Below are 16,806 nucleotides of genomic sequence, written 5' to 3' on the forward strand. Positions count from 1 at the left end.
GCCCTGAACATCCTTTTTAGTCACTTAAGTTCCGAGATGTAGCAAAGGAAATTCTAGTGGAATCAAAATATACTTACACGAGCACCATCTCTTCCAGTTGCACCAGTATCACCTCTCAGACCTGGAGGTCCCTAGAATACACAGAGAGGGGAAAAAAACATTACATAGGTAACAAATGCAACAGTTTATATGAAAGAAGCCTTGAACTGTTTATTGATTATGCATGTATTACTTGCATATCATATGACACGCTTAGCACACTACTGTTTTTGGGGAATGGACTTTGATTATTACTTTATTCTTAGGGCTGAGTACGTACTGACTTATAAAGTAAGAATTTGTAGACAAAGAGGACTGACGTGATTTTCAGAATTATAAGCTTGCTTCTTTCATGGGAAACCTATTTTGTTTCCCTCAGGCGGCAATAATTTTGAATGAAATTGAAAATTCAAACCCTGGTTTGAGTATATTTGAATACATTCCAAATAACGAATGTAAATACTCCCTCAAAATCCCTTTGCTTTTGGCCAAGAAATAACCATACATAGAAATTCTTCTGGGTATTAATGTAATATGTTTTATTTGAAGTAGGAAAACAATGTTAAAAAACAATGATGTCATATGAGTGGACAATTAAAATGCCATATATTTCATATAACAAAAAGTTATATCCAGGCCATCACTAGTGTCAAGAAATCAGAACAGTCTGTTCTCTTTTTTTTTTTTTTTTTTAATACAGATTGCTATTCTGCATTAATCCACATGTCAGTACACAGTGTTTCATGAAAACATGCATGCAATTTTCATATTAATTTCCTTACACCTCCATTTATGCTAAACGACTATGAATTTCTTCTGGTCAAAACAAATACAGTGGTTTTAGAAATCTCAGTTTAGAGTTTCAATAACAAACAGAAGAGAATATGGAATGAGATATACATAACAAGATCAAAATAAATTTTATAGATAATTAAGCGGATAAAACAGAGGTAGTAACAGGACTTGCAACCAGACTTCACAGTTTTATATAAGGGCTTACATTTGCTAAAATGTTTTCTGATTTTATAGAAAATGGATAGAACCACATTTTTTCACACATGATTTACTTATATCATGGTCACTGCACCTAGAGCAGTAAAAATCTGATCAGAGACTCAGTTGTTTGTGATCAGATGGCCCATTCCTGTAATAAAGCCTGTACTCGAAGACAGCTATAGTATTTCTTTGATAAAGACAAGCTCATTACTAACCAATTCTGTGAAGAACTGACACTATATCAATTCCAAATGCTGAGCAAAGATAAAAAATACAATCTCATTAAAAGACTGTCAGTCTGTTAGACCAACAAAACCTCTGCTTATTGACTACTAATGAGTCATAAGGTAATATGGTAAATAAAAGTCGCATTAGAGTAACCTGCAGGTTTTTTTCAAGCATCTTCCAAACCCGTGCATGCAGTAAAAAAAACAGGTTGTCCACCTTACCTTTTCACCCTTGCCTCCTGGAACACCAGCAACACCTCTCTCTCCTGGGATTCCACCAGGTCCAGCAGGACCAGGACCACCAGCAGGACCAGCATTGCCAGGTTCACCCTAGCAGCAACAACGTATCATGTAAGACAGGGTCAAATAATCCACACAATTTGGAACAAAATGATGTCATTACTACTTTGCCCATCATTCTGCTTGCTTAGAAACAGTGTGAGCAGTAGTAGTCCATCTTGAGCATCTTATTTCACTTTTTCAGCTAGTGAAGATGCCAGATGTGAACACTCTCTCTGATTCTGTGGGCTCCTGAAGTTTTAGGGTGTCCCATATTCCAAACTAAAATTCTGTGGAAAGACTACCCATGAAAGTCTTGAAAACTAAGATGCATATTCAGTTAGCATCAAGCCAACATTATTTTGATAGATGACCACTTATTATTGTGCTGATGTTTTGAGGAAAATATTGCTTATTAGATACAAATACATATGTACAAGTAGAGGTGAGTATAAATAGAAGTCAGCACGAATTTTGGCCAAAATTTCAGATCCTATTTCAAAACAGAATAACAGTATACCGAGCTGACAAGCTGTATACCAACTCAGTCCAGGCTGGAGTTCCCCTCCCATCATCTATAGTGTTAAGCATAAAAACCTTATATATTAGTGTGGACTAGCTGGGATGGAGCTTTACCACTTCAACAAATGATGCAGGGGCTATGGTGTTTAGGTAGCTACCCATTACCAGTAATCACTTATGCTTTTAGGAAGGAAGGTTTTGCATTGCCTTCATGAGGAATTCAACAGTAAGGCAATGGCAGCTGGAAAACATACCTTGTTACCATCGGGGCCTGGTGGGCCAGATGGACCACGGCTTCCAATGGGACCAGCAGGACCAACAGCACCGCTTTCACCAGGAGGACCACGTTCACCCTGCAGGAGATAGTCTGATTTTAGTTCTTCTTTGAATTGCTTGGTAGCAGTTTTGCATTCTATTGTAAAATGGAGCTTCTGATACCAATTTGAGAGCAGATAATGGATTCCAGTGAAATTAGAGCCACAGTAACTGGCAAACAATTAGTTTTACAGTGGCAAATGCCAGGTGGATGTTGGAAACCAAAGGTGACAGCTAAGGCCTACTAATGTGACTTGTACGTTATAACAGGTACAAGGATATATTCTGAAACAGAGATCATCTGGAGATGTGGAAGTAGCCAAAAACTGGGCCTAAACACAGAATATATTTATTAAAGATAGACCAGTTTTACTAAAGACATCTCAAATTACCCAATGTGACCAAGCTGGATATCAGTGAATAACCTGATATGGCATAATGGAGAATTCTAGTTATCCTGGAGAATCTGGGAGTTTGTATAAGAACTATATTAATAAGTGAAAGAACTGACTCGAGGAGAGACAGCACACTCCTAAAAAGAAGAAACGATGCAGAAGGCTAATTTATATTGTAGTGATGTTCCCCAATTAATATATTTTGCATTATTTTACATGTATTTTTGTTAATAATAGAGAGGCAGAAAAGGAAGAAGTATGTTTATGAACTACGCAGATATCACAAAGGTGGAAGCTCTTGTCAGCAGGAAGAACGGTTGGCATATTACACAGGAAGAAGTGAATAACCTGCTGGATGGCTGTCACTACAGAATTGAGACAAAATTAAAGGATTTGAAGTACTTGGCCATTTATTTATGAATCCAAAATGAGGATCTGTGCTGTAAATGGGGTTTTCAGCTGGTGAAAATGACAGAAAGCGAAAGGTGATAGGTGATAGCCAATAGTCAACAAAACGATGCAGACGTGAAAAGGGCAAATGAAATCTGGCACAAGCAGTGAGGTACTTTTAGGAAGTGCTGATTTTGTTGCATAAAACATCAGTAAGGCCTAATTTGGAATACTGAATGAAATACACTCTGGCTGGGTAGAAGACGCTTAAGGCAAACTAAAGGAGAGACAGATAACTGCTACTGCAATGATGAAGGGAACTTGGCTTGGATAGATTAGCAAAATGAAAGTTTAAAGAGGACAAGATTACTAATACAGCCTCAGGGCACTAAATACAGGGAGGGAAAGTGCTATTTAAACTGATTGACATGACTGATAAGAGTGAATAGGAGTATTTGTCATGAATACACTTAGTCTGGAAGTCAGAAGAAAGAAAAAGCAATAGAAGTAGTTTAAAGGTCAACCTCTTTATGGGGGGATTGGAAAGCGAAGAATTAATCAAGCATTTTATAAACTACTCATTTCTCCGTATAAATAGAGAAATAAATGGAGAAATAAATCTCCACACAAAGATCTTTACAGATGTCTATTCACAGTGCCAGAATCAAGGGAAGTGGGAAGCAATACCTTCTAATGACTGTTCCACGCTCTGGACCCAGCCCACCGTTTGCTCACAAAGGCATTACATAGGAGGTAGGAGCTGGCTAGCAGGGGATAGTGACTGAAATGGTCAGGCTAAGAAGGTCAACACGCATTGGAGCTGAAAATTCTGACGTGCACCAAGCCTCAGTGTAACACTGTAGGACCAGCCTTTTGTCATTCTCAGTCTCATTATTAGGTTCATCAATACAAAAGAAAAATTAGATCAGCTCACTGGGATATAATTACTTGGGTAATATCATATTACTCATCTAGAAATTTACTAACACTGGCAACTATTGTGTCATAAAATCATATACCCTGACACATGAGAAGAGAAAATTCTCCCTCACTCCTGGAGCGTGCTGCAATATTAGACTGTCTTGAGAAACTTGAGAAATCATTCTTACCGAATACATTACTTAAGACAGATTTCAAATGAGTTACTCACTCTTGGGCCAGCAGGACCAGGGACACCAAATTCACCATGAAGACCCTAGAAGAGAGTACATATATTGGTAAAGCTTATTTTTAAAGCAAACTCATTAGCTTAAACTGTGCACTGTTTCTTAGCAGTAAAGAGAAATCCTTCTCAAATTTTCAGCTTACTGAAAATCTTCAGGCTAAACCCAGTCTTTTAAATACACAGAAATAAGCCCTTTTCATATAGCTGCACAGTATCTCAAACCACACATACGAATAGTTTCTCACTTGTCAAAAGAGTTAGGTATTAAATCCCAAGCTCACTTTTCAGGTACATGCAATGTAAACTCTTTTACAGCACATAGAGAGATGCAACTCTAAATGCTAAAGGTGGTTATGACACATAAGACACACTATTTGCAGATTACATCACACACTTTAATTAAGCAGAACCTAGAGCGTTACCACTGAGGTATCGCACTTGTATGCCACTGTAAATCCATTGAAATCAGCTGAGGTGCAAAAGCAACAATTGGAGGAACGCACGTTATATTGAACCTTGAGGTTTTCAAAAGAAATTTGAAGTAAAATATTTTTCATATACTGTCTTGTCATTTCGGGGAGGGGGCATATTTTATTGCTGCTTAAGGCCCAAAAAGCAAAGGATTGGCTTTGCTTAGTTTCACACTAAAAATTTGAAAAAGAAGCATGTTGCAAATTCCAGCGGATTTTCTTCATTTGTGGCCAGCTTGAACAAAAGGGACTGTTAAACTTCGCATATAACATGGATTGCTTTGTTTTGGCAAATGGATCTGACAGGCTCTTGCTTCACCACGTGCAATTGTAAACATAATGCTTATGCAATGCTTGCCCGTCCTTGCGGAGTATCTGACACTCACCCTTTCACCTGGTTTGCCAGCTTCACCAGCTGGACCCGAGGGACCTGGCAGACCCTAAGTGCAAAGAAACAAGAATACAAATAAAGTTAAGGCAGAAGCACTTCATGATTTGTAAATCATAAATAAGATTGAGCTGAGCACATGGTTACTTACCTGGAAGCCAGGAGGGCCAGCAGGACCTTGTTCACCCTTTCCACCTTGGTTGCCCTGGATGGAATGAAACAATGAGTGATTAACGTGGAAGGTGAGATATAGGTAAATAGACTTTTGAAATCGGAAGTCCCATTAAGGAAAAGTAAATCACAGATTGGATCTGTGTGGGGATTGTTACTCACAGTGACTCCAGGAGGACCTTGAGCACCGTTGTTTCCCTCTGGACCAGGAGCACCCTAAATGTGTTCAAATAGGAAACAGTTATCAGAGTTTTGATTTGTTATGAATAATGTTTCTCTAAAGTGATTCTGTGCCAAATACAAAGGTTTCTGTCTCCATATTTTGACTTAATCGTATACTTCTAAAAACTTTACTGTCAAAGTGTACTAAAAATGTTTACAATTTTAAGTTCTGGTGATTTAATTATTGCAGCACATTCATCCAGTAGGAAGCTTCTTTTAGAATTGCAGAATATAGTTATGTCACAGCAGAGGAATTATGTGATCCCTTAAATGGAAGAATTTCTAAGTAATTTCAGTACGAAGTTGGAAATTTACAGGACAAATTAGAAACCATACACTGTCCTCAAAAATTTGCAAGGGAGTGTTATTTTTTCATAGGAAGATAATAGCCCACAATTAATTACCCAATTAACACCCAAGAAGGGTATTTTTTCATTTCTCCCTTAAGTAATAGTCACCACTGACATGAGGCTAGATGAATGCATCCCCGAGTGCTTTTCTAGTTCATTATTCATTCATGCTTGCACTAGGCAATATTATCGTATTATAAAGGTTTTGGAAATCTATTTTTTTTGTCTCTGGAGGTTGATAAAACATATCCACATACCCGTGGGCCAGCAAGACCAACATTGCCTTTTTCACCAGGTTTGCCAGGTTCACCCTGAAGTTGAAAGAAAAAGATATGAAAGTTAACCAAGACTCCATATTACATGCAGTTTAAACTACTAAACAGAGACTGATACTCTCCTTCCCAGAACATCTGTTGTAATATTTCTTTAACCCTAATTAAAACACCCACAAGCTCTGCTTGCCTTGTTAAACCAGTTAGAAAGAATAGCTCAAAAATAAGTCTTCTCTTTTCAAAACTCCATTCCTTTATTTTATGAGATCATAACTCATGACACTCTGCATATTATCCTACACAATACACGATATATATCTCTGCACATGTGCATGTATAGCAATGCTACAAATCCAGGAGATAATTACTATTATCTGTGACCTCTGTGTGACATGTCAGGACACCTCCTGAAATCACTGGTATCTTTTTTCTAAAGTGAGTGAGGTTTGGACTGTGCTTCATAATTAACACTACTCTGGGTCTGAAACTTAGGATTGGTGGCAAATATTTACAGAACTTTTATACTTCTGTATAAGTATATATGTATGTACAGAACATATATGTATACTTATAAGAACATATAATGTATAAGTATATATGTATGTACAGGTGTACATACAGGAATGATAAAATGCAAATTATAATATAAACATATATTATTCTAATCACTTCAACATCCAAATATTCTTGAATTAATTCATTTTTTTTTATTTGTTTAATCATTCTTTAGATAATTGGAAAATAATTTAAAACAGAACTCTCGAAGTGTGTGCAATCCAATAAACAATACAGAAGGACACAGGGAGACATGTTTGATTGTTAAAGTCGAGGACCTCCAGGTTAGTCTGGAAATACTTTCAGAATAATAGAAAGTTTCTGTACTGTACTTACAGTGGGACCTTTTGGTCCAGGGAATCCAATGTTGCCAGGCTCACCTCTATTACCAGCTGGACCAATTGGCCCAACTCTACCATCGGCTCCAGGGAAACCCTAGAAAGAGAAATCATGCTATTAAATGGCTGGGGTAATTTAATTACAGTTCAGTTTCAGGAGAAATTTGTACTGACAGGAGGTAAATGCCATTTAACTTTTAAACAGTATTTATACAACGTCTGCTCATGCATTCCTCCATTTTTCTCCTTTTTGTAAAACCGTGTATTTCTTCTTCCCTTTCCAGGGCACAGGCCTCATCTGAGACCCACAGAAATGAACAGAAAGCTTCTCACTGATCTTCTGAAAATATGGTGGTAAAATCTTCTTGTTTTACACAGAGTTGCATTAGAGCTCTGTGCTGAGATCTCCACTTTTGAAAATCTCTGTTTACATCTATGTTTCACATGCAATGGGGAAACAGAATGAAAAACAAGGTACTTACAACAGGACCTTCCTTGCCAGCAGGGCCTGGGCTTCCAGGTTGACCTGGGAGACCCTGAGAAAGGGAAGTTTTCATGTTTTTAAAAGGAAACCAGCTCACCCAATAGTTAACCAAATTTTTTTTTTCTACATGCGCGCATACATACACACTCAGATGCAAGTTATCAACATACACTGTGGAAACAGGACTGTATGCCCTGTCAAATTTACATCTAAAGCACAGTGAAGTTTAATTTGGCGCTGTGTGCTACCATGCCAGCTGAAATACAGTGTAGGCACGTACTTCTTTCACTCATATAAATTCATTTAGGCTCTGCTTTAGCAGAGAATATTCTTAAATGTTTGCAGATGCCTAACAGTTCACATGTCCATTGAAAACTCTTTCACTTCGTGAGTTGGGGTAAGAAAAGGAAGAGTAGATCAAAGAGGATAAAAGACAGTGACATGGACATAATCTGTCTGCAGCCGGCACCACTGAAATGGATAGCTGTTCTCGGCAAAATCATTTACATAATTGGAATATTGAAATAATTCAGATCAGCCATCTCACATCATTTTAGTAGGGTTTGCCTTTCTTTTAATCAGTTAAAGAGGACACACATAATTCAGCTATGATCTTAATGATCACATTCTGCAAAGAATCACAAGTGAAACCCCCTCTCAGAAGTCAATGCAGTATCCCGTACAAGGGGGCGCTCCTCCGAAGGCAACCAAATGCTAGCACATACAGAAGAAAATAATGACAATAAACATTTTGATGCTTTTTAAAAATTTCCTCATGGAAGCTTTTTCAATAGAGTGGGGGAAGTGCCCTAATTGTGGTTAGCCCAGGCTGAACTTTTGCAGTTGGATTTCTGCACAATTTTGTCCCTAAATTGCAATTAATTTTGGTTTTGCATAGTTCAAACTTACACCACAGATTTCAAACTTACTCTTGGACCCATAAGACCAGGCTCACCAGGACGGCCACCATCACCACCTGGACCCTTAGCACCAACAGGACCAGTAGCACCACGGTTACCAGCAGGTCCCTAGCAAAATAAATAAATAAAATTAAGTGGTGGTAGTGCAAAGCATCACACATCTGTATATAAAAGAAGATGGTTTAGAAATGGCAGCCCCAACAGAAGTCTTACCATGACACCAGCTCTGCCATCAGCTCCAGGGAGACCACGAGATCCAGGCACACCCTGCAAGTGAACAGAAAACAAATCAAGAAAGGGAAAGAAATAAATCTGTTCCTGTAAGGTGTATAGTGCTTGCTAAATTTCAGTCTTCCAAGCAGGTCTAAGCACACACACCTCAGTGTAAGTAAGTATAGTCAAAGAAATTTTTCTCACTTCCTTTAGATTTCTTTAAATTCTATTCTGCTCGTATCAGAGCATTTTTGCTCTTCACTGTAACGTAACAGTGGCTCTAGCCAGCAGCTAGTATCGCACAACCTGGCCCACAGTTTCACCTTTGCTTCTCTGCAGAGAGTTACTGGCTTCTCTATGATTCTGAACAGGATATCCAAGGTCCAATACTAAGTCCTAAACTCTACCAAAAAAATCTAGCAGAAACACTGCCTTTTTCCCTATTCTTTCCAAGTGAATTCCTGCTCCTGCATGAAGCCACATGCCTACTGAAATTCACTGGATTGTTTCCTCAGCCAGTGAAAAGGGTACCCCTGAAGATACTGGGTTAGGCACCCTTGAAGATACTGAATCAGAACTTTTGCCTCACAAAACATGTAAGCCAATTATCTGATTTAAGCAGTTAGATCCCACAAAGTTTTCAGAGTAATCAAATATAATTCACCAAATATTATACAACGCATAAATCAAAGCAACCTTGAATTACTTCAGGGATAAGACAGCAAATAGCACTGATGCAAAGTAAAAATAGATTTGGTCCCAACTAATCAAAAGGCTGAGATTAGCAAATGATCTTTGCTTAGCAGCATTAATGTAAATATAATTACTCATAATTACTTAATTTCCTTTTGTGAGTCTAGCTTTATTTCTGCTTTCCTTTTTGCTTTTACTTCTGGAACGGGAAAAGAAAACCTACTCTTAGACCAGCAGGGCCCGGGGGACCAGCAGAGCCAGGTTCACCAGTGCTGCCTCTCTTGCCTTCCTCACCACTAGGACCAGGAGGGCCAGGAGGTCCAGCAGCACCCTATTTTAGGCAAACAGAGACAAAGAAGAAATCAGATGCTGTGATACATATACTATCAGGCTTTATCCATTGAAATCACCATCACATGTTGCCATACTTACAGGCTCACCCTTGTTACCGCTTTCTCCCTTGGCACCAGCAGGGCCTGGTTCACCCTAGAGTCCAAAACAAAACGATATCATAGAATTAAGCATCCTTCCAAAAATCTCTCTTCTATCTGAACAACTTTTTCATAATTCATAAAGTTCTTTAACCACCCAATGCCATGCCTGTCTCTATTTCGACAAATGGTCAGTGAACATAACTGTATTTTTTGCTTAACAGACATGAAAAGAAATATGTTAAACACACTTAGAAATAGCAATAATTGAACTGTGAAATATCCAGGACTGGTTCCTCTACAGAGGATACACATTGCCACATCTCTCCTGATAGTATCAACATGGACAGAGCTTAACAGTTCTTGCACTGAAATGGAGTGCAAAGTGAACCTCTTTATCCTCAGCATCTGAAGCAAGAGGCGAGACACAGAAATAAAGTACCATGTTTAATTATAGTGGAGCAAGTAAAATGTCTGCATTACATACAAAAAAAATAGCCAGAGGAAATCTTCTACAATAGTAGACACCCTGTCAAATTTTCAAATGAAGACATGCAATATACAAGGTCACTTACAACAAGTCCTCTAGCACCACTAGCACCAGCAGGACCAGGAGGACCAGGAATACCACGGGGACCGGGCAGACCAGGAGCACCGGCAACACCAGGAAGACCCTGTCCAAAAGAGGGGAAAAAATATATCATAAGCCCATTACCTTTTCTATTGCATTAACCGATTATTTTTTTTTTTTTTAAGAGCAAACAAGCGTGAGTATGGCTGCACTTACAGCTGCACCTTTAGCTCCTGGAAGACCGTTAGCACCAGGGTTGCCCTGTTAAGAAAGACAACAATACTGGTTAATTCAGAGTCTTAATTGCACTCATCTGACAATAAAGTCTGTTGCGTTACTCACTGGAGGGCCAACAGGACCACTAGAACCGGGAAGTCCAATCTCTCCTCTTGGGCCAGCAGGACCAGTAGGGCCAACATTACCAGCAGGTCCGATTTCACCCTGTTTGAGAGAAGGATAGAGTCCTTTATCAGTCCACTCAGTGTTAGGGCAATAGTGGAGCAATACTATATTAACATGACCTTAAGAAAACAATTGTGATATACATATTCCCACTTCAGAGGACAGGAAATCAAGGAGCTGCAAGCTCTTATTGGATTTTAAAGGCACTGAAACTGGGATGCCCAGCTAGGCCCCATCAAAGCTGATAGCTAACCCTGAAACAAGTGCTTAGCATATCCAAGAAGCTATGTTATCACTGAGGATTACAGAGAAAGTTGACCTAGAAAATGAGGATTACAACTGCAGTTTTACCTCCAGCATTGGTCCAAGATGCCTCACAGCATGAGACCTAACTGACCATTATTTTGCATCTTAAGATGCTATTTTCACTAATGCAATATACAAAATGATACTTGATTGGAGTGCTGTAAGATAGCATTCACAGTGGAGTAAATGACAGGAAAAAGGGTTCTTGGTTTTACTGTATTTCCTCTTCGCTATCAAATGTGTTAGGAGAAGCAGATGTTCATACCTTAGCACCAGGAGCACCTGGGAAGCCTGGAGGACCAGCAGCACCAATAGGGCCCTAGGAATTAAAAGGGAAGCAGTTGCATAAAGGTATTCAATGACAACAGAAGGATCTTGCTAGCTGAAGTAAATAGCTAAAAAAATGCACATTTCTCTTTAGACACCACTTCAGAATATCAGTTGCCTTTTGCAACTCCAGATTGACAGAACTGATTCACCACAAACAGTTAAGAGTGAGGACAACGCTGAAAATCACTTGAGTGCAACTAAAAAAGTGTAAAATAAGCAGTGATGGGTGAAACCTTGCCTCGAGGCCAGACACCTGGAAAAGAGTAAACAAGGGATAGGCAGAGGCAGGCATCTGCAGAGCAAGATGTCTTTCTCTAGAGTCCCACAATTGAACGAAGAGGAGCGCTGTATTCTGCAACTGCAAGTCTTAGGTGGCTTTTTTCCAACACTTTTACTGTGCAGGGATAACTGTGTATGCTTTCACACCATTAGTCCTTCAGGAAGAAGGTTAGTAAGATCTCTGCACCACTACAAGCCAGTTCTTGACACAACTTACGCTTAAGTAAGAGTGCACTAGAAATTGGATCAGGCTCAACAGCAGCTCAGGGCAGGAGTTCATTCTAACATAAGAACAGGTTACAAATCTTGATCCATACCCAGTGTATACATTTTGAAGCAGTGAACACAGGCAGTCCTAGCGCCCTTTCATTAGACTGGGTTTTTTTATGACAAAGCCAAAGGCATGTTAGCTTGAAAAGGTTCGTTTATGGTTTCTCCTGTGTCTAGCTATTGCTGTGAGACTTAAATTGTGATGCGACAAGCTTCCTAACATACAGCACCCAGACACTACAAAAGATACACTGATGGATTCATAGCCTTTGTTATTCCTTAATGAATACAATAAATACAAAGGAGAGTTTTTCTTCAATTATGAATGAAATATCCCACCCATTCATAGCTATTAGAGATTGAGATCTACTCTTTTTTTGTGAGCTACAAATCCAAAGGGATTAAAATGGGTAAGCTGGTGTAGCAAAAAGGAATTAGCTTCCTACATTCTATAACCTACTGTGGTTGTTACAAACTGGGCACCTGGAATTCTCACTGGTTTTGCGAAAAAAAAAAGACAATTTCCTGTATCACATGCATGAAAATATAACATTTCTGAATTTCTATTACAGTGACTCTTTTTATGTTTTAAATTCCCAGTGGCAAGGAGAGGATAGCAGCATTTCTGGTTTAGTTTAAATAAAAAAATAGCATAGATAAGCGCTATACAGAATGTTTATAGCATCATAATCTAAGTATGTGTGAAATAACTATAGCTTTCATAGACACTAGGACCCAATTCAGTTCTCTGCTGCTGCCTACTCAGAGTAAGAGCGGAATATTTTTGCTACAGTAACTCATTTGCCTCCAAGACAGCTAAAATACTTTGGTTCTACTACAAAGTACAAGATCAGGTGTTGGCTATAAGGTGCCTTTTTGCTTGCAATTCGAATACCCAATCACACGTGTTTTTCAAATATCCCATATGGAAAATATGAAGTGAAATCCTAACATTTCACCCTGTTAAAGTGTGACAGACAAGGAGCATTAAAATCAACCTTAGCAAAACTGACAGAACAAAAGAATTTCATCATCATTGATTCAAATTCTGAAGGCAGGAAGGAAAAACTATAGTGGGCTATTCCTGATTGTTTTTTTCAGCTTTGAAACTGTACCCTTGCGCACACGTTTATTGCACTGAAATAAATGAGGTTACTGAAGTCAGTGGTACACTATCGCAACAATAACCACTTTTAAATGGATAAATCTGCATCAGATTAGAACTTGTTAGAAAAGTTATTGTCTACCAATTGCATCAGGACAGTTGGATCTTTCTGACCTTTCACACACACTCACATATATCAGTTATCAGTGGTGAACAGAAAAGCTTAACTCCTGTTAGTCAGATAGGACAACGTTGCAGGCGCAAAGCTGTGTCCTGGAGTGTATATAATAGTTTCAGGATGTATATAACTGTAGTCATCTGCAACATGCGCATTGTATATACCTGTTAAAAGGTATAAAGTCTTAGTTTTGGGATGACAACTGTTCTGTTAGACTGCTGGAAATGAGGACTGTTTATCAGATGTTTCCCTGTGAACTCACCTATGAACTATGTTACCAATGAACCCAGTGCAAATCAGAGAATATTTAGTTCCTTTGAACTGAAAACAGGAATTTTTAATGTAAATCATCAGGCTTTCAGGATATTGTCTGCAAAGGGTTTATAATTCTTTTTTGTAATGGTCTGATAAGCCACAAAGAACTGTGTTAAAAATTTCCATACAAACAATTTCTCAGAGGCCCAAGAAAACCTCTGTAATTAGAAAGAGGAACACAAGGCCTAATAGAATCCAATTGTCAAAGATCAAGAGTAGAACTTACAGCAGGTCCAGTGGGGCCAGCGCTGCCATCACTTCCACGAGCACCCTGTCAGGAGAGAAAATGATAAATAAAATTTGAAAAGACATTCAAAGATCAGAGAAAGCCACAGTAAGTGGCTGGTCATGATAGCAAAGAGACACATGGGAAGCCACTTACAGCTGGTCCAGGAGCGCCTACTCTTCCTCTCTCTCCAGGGAGACCACGAGCACCCTGAAACAAAAATTAAATTAATTCATTTATACCTATTCACTGAACAAAGAGGTATTGATATTTTTTAATTCTGCTAAGTCTCTATAGAAAGGGTATTGCAGTCAGGCAATTATATCCTAAATAGTCACATGCTATTACACTAGAGTATCTCTAGCTGATGTGTCACTGATGACAAAAACTGACCAAAATGCTGGCTGACCTATATCTAGCTATAGATATTATATATATAATTGCCATTTTCGACAGCAGCAGTAAATACTTACAGGTTGTCCTGGGGTACCATTTTCACCAGGGGCACCAGGTTCTCCCTATGAAAAAGAAAGTTTGCAGGCTTGAATTACATGAAAGTTACTTTGAACAGACAGCACACCACCATCCAGAGAGATATTCAACTGCTAGATACTACTGTGCTTGTCTTCTGTAGCACTTACACCACAGTACACGATAACAGCACACCAGGTTCTGAGGGTGCAGAGCCTGTGACTGTCCCTCATGTATACGGCCAATTGTCTTGGAAGAGGAGGGCCAAAGCAAGTTGCTTCACTTCTCAGTTTTCTTTACCCTCTTTCTTTATTCTGATATTTACTCTGTAGCACACACCTAAGAGATAGGACCTGGATAATCAATTACCAATTCATATCAATCAGCGGATGTTTTTTAGCTAGAGCTGAAGCAGAATGATGCTTTTTTTTGCCTTAGGTAAAAGTGACAAAGCTCTTATCAAATGGCTGGACACAGGGATCTGCCTCAGGCATTTTTAACTTCAGACCAACAAATCTGAGCTCTGAGTGACTGCCATTAAAAGATGACTCCTCTTCCTTTAGTATTAAGTGTTCTCAACTAGCCTGCAGTTGTGTCTAGGCTGGTATATAGAGACAAGTTATGTCTTAGAGCACTGGTATCCTGAATGCACCTGAATGCAGTCTTAAGTGCAGCAAACAGGGCAAGTTTTTTAACTTCATCACTGCCTTTAGCACAGTTACATGCTGAGTGACCTTGATTTATTGTGCTTGTGTTTTCCAGTCCGATTAGCATTCTTACTAATAACTGTATTTTTTTTTTTACTTAATTTCTTTATCTGCTTTTAATCTCCAAAGACTGGACAGACTGTTTACTAGCTCATTACCAAACCTTTTATGAAGATTAACAACTTAATAACTCTACAGATGTAGGGCTAAGCTCTTAGAAGAAAGCAATAGGAAGAATTAGTATTTGAACTTTACATTGTTATGGTAAAAGCTCTTGAATACACATCTGTGACTAAGTCAGCAGTGTTAAAGTTTCCTACAATTCAATACTGCAGTAGTGTTTTTCAAGAGCATTGCTATTAGGCAATGAAGTGGAATGGGAGAAGAAGAAACTGAGACTAAGAGTTTGTTTCTAAACCACATTTAGAAACATTTTTTAAGGATACTGTTCAAATGTGCACTAATCTGAGAAAGGCAAAAAGGGAAATTGTGAAGATCACACTTTTGACTGTGAAGACCAACTAGCTTTAACTCACAAAAGCACGACACCTATCCAAAGTTTGAGCAGAAAAAAATAGACCGTGTGTCTCACACAGCAGAATTTTGTAGAAAAATTGATCTGTTCATATCAGTGTATTTTAAAAAAAACACAAAAACCCCAACTACAATCCATAGAAATGCAGAGATAGCAAAAATCAGTCTCAAGCGCTGCTAGATAACCAAATATTAGAAGCCAAATTCTGCAGCTCTTACTCATTGAAAGTACTAACTTGACTAAGGGCTCAAGAATAAGGCCTCATGCATAATTTCTTACATTAAATGCACATATTTGTCCTACACAGATCCACTGACTTCTAGATTATTGCAGACAGGAAATGTTTAATGACAACACGGAAGATTAATTGGAGGGGACTTCATATGTCTTTTGCTAGAAAAGAGTCATAAATGCATTCTGCGTTTTCAGATTTCATTTTTACCTTGGTGCCAGGAGTACCAGGTTGTCCCTTTTGACCATCCAGACCATTATGTCCCTATATTGAGTAGAAAAATAACATTAAGAATATATTTTTCCACTAATGGCTATACGCAAGCTCTTAGTCTTGGAGGGTAAGTCCTTACTTCCACACAAAATTATTTCCTAAGATAATCTTAGGATTTTTTTTAAATCACTCTTTCATATCAAGGGATATTAAAAACTTCAAAGAGATTCACGCACTTCAAATACGTATTCTTAACTTTGAGAAGATTTCCAGGGGTTTCCAGTATGCTGAAATGTTGTCAGTCTTAACTACTCAGGAGAAAAGGAGGCATAGACTCACCCTAATTCCCTTGAAGCCAGGCAGACCAGGAGTTCCAGGGAAACCACGAGCACCCTGAAAACATACAGCACATGAACGACTGCCTCTCATACTACACATTGCAGTTATAAGAATGAAAAGGCTTAAGTCTTTCAATAAAATGTATTAGTAGATCTGGGACATGATCATTGAAGTGAGGAACACAGTCCATCCTTTCCCCGACCAGACTTGCTCCAAGACTAACAGTAATCAACCTGATTTTCCATTTTGGAATCTCAGAAATTTCATGCACTAACATGTGGTAACACAGCTGTTCCAGCTGTCTGTAACAAGGTGCCTGCTCACCTGCTCCTGTGCGATTCCTCACTATATCACTTTGTCACTAATTATACTACCTTAACTTAGGGGGGCCAAGGGGGTGGCACAAAAAATCTCGTAACAATATGATATCCCTGAGGGTAAGAACTGAAATTCGATTAATGCACGTAGGGAATATTTCTAGACTGTTAACGT

The 16,806-nt window shown here is 38.7% G+C and overlaps 1 protein-coding gene across 1 annotated transcript in view; it reads right to left on the reverse strand.

Annotated features, from left to right (window-relative positions):
* COL1A2 (collagen type I alpha 2 chain) overlaps nucleotides 1-16,806 on the reverse strand; it is a 39,890-nt gene that overhangs the window by 13,045 nt on the left and 10,039 nt on the right. The window contains exons 11-33 of the mRNA XM_009558866.2: nucleotides 16,315-16,368; nucleotides 15,973-16,026; nucleotides 14,291-14,335; nucleotides 13,974-14,027; nucleotides 13,818-13,862; nucleotides 11,380-11,433; nucleotides 10,749-10,847; nucleotides 10,623-10,667; nucleotides 10,411-10,509; nucleotides 9,837-9,890; nucleotides 9,628-9,735; nucleotides 8,712-8,765; nucleotides 8,508-8,606; nucleotides 7,577-7,630; nucleotides 7,093-7,191; nucleotides 6,187-6,240; nucleotides 5,520-5,573; nucleotides 5,338-5,391; nucleotides 5,185-5,238; nucleotides 4,314-4,358; nucleotides 2,318-2,416; nucleotides 1,485-1,592; nucleotides 78-131 (exon numbers count right to left, since the gene is read on the reverse strand). Of these exons, the coding sequence (XP_009557161.1) occupies nucleotides 78-131; nucleotides 1,485-1,592; nucleotides 2,318-2,416; nucleotides 4,314-4,358; nucleotides 5,185-5,238; nucleotides 5,338-5,391; nucleotides 5,520-5,573; nucleotides 6,187-6,240; nucleotides 7,093-7,191; nucleotides 7,577-7,630; nucleotides 8,508-8,606; nucleotides 8,712-8,765; nucleotides 9,628-9,735; nucleotides 9,837-9,890; nucleotides 10,411-10,509; nucleotides 10,623-10,667; nucleotides 10,749-10,847; nucleotides 11,380-11,433; nucleotides 13,818-13,862; nucleotides 13,974-14,027; nucleotides 14,291-14,335; nucleotides 15,973-16,026; nucleotides 16,315-16,368 (1,539 nt within the window). The remainder of the gene's footprint in view (nucleotides 1-77; nucleotides 132-1,484; nucleotides 1,593-2,317; nucleotides 2,417-4,313; nucleotides 4,359-5,184; nucleotides 5,239-5,337; nucleotides 5,392-5,519; nucleotides 5,574-6,186; nucleotides 6,241-7,092; nucleotides 7,192-7,576; nucleotides 7,631-8,507; nucleotides 8,607-8,711; nucleotides 8,766-9,627; nucleotides 9,736-9,836; nucleotides 9,891-10,410; nucleotides 10,510-10,622; nucleotides 10,668-10,748; nucleotides 10,848-11,379; nucleotides 11,434-13,817; nucleotides 13,863-13,973; nucleotides 14,028-14,290; nucleotides 14,336-15,972; nucleotides 16,027-16,314; nucleotides 16,369-16,806) is intronic.

The sequence above is a fragment of the Cuculus canorus genome, chromosome 2, assembly GCF_017976375.1.
Source record: "Cuculus canorus isolate bCucCan1 chromosome 2, bCucCan1.pri, whole genome shotgun sequence".
Lineage (NCBI taxonomy): Eukaryota > Metazoa > Chordata > Aves > Cuculiformes > Cuculidae > Cuculus > Cuculus canorus.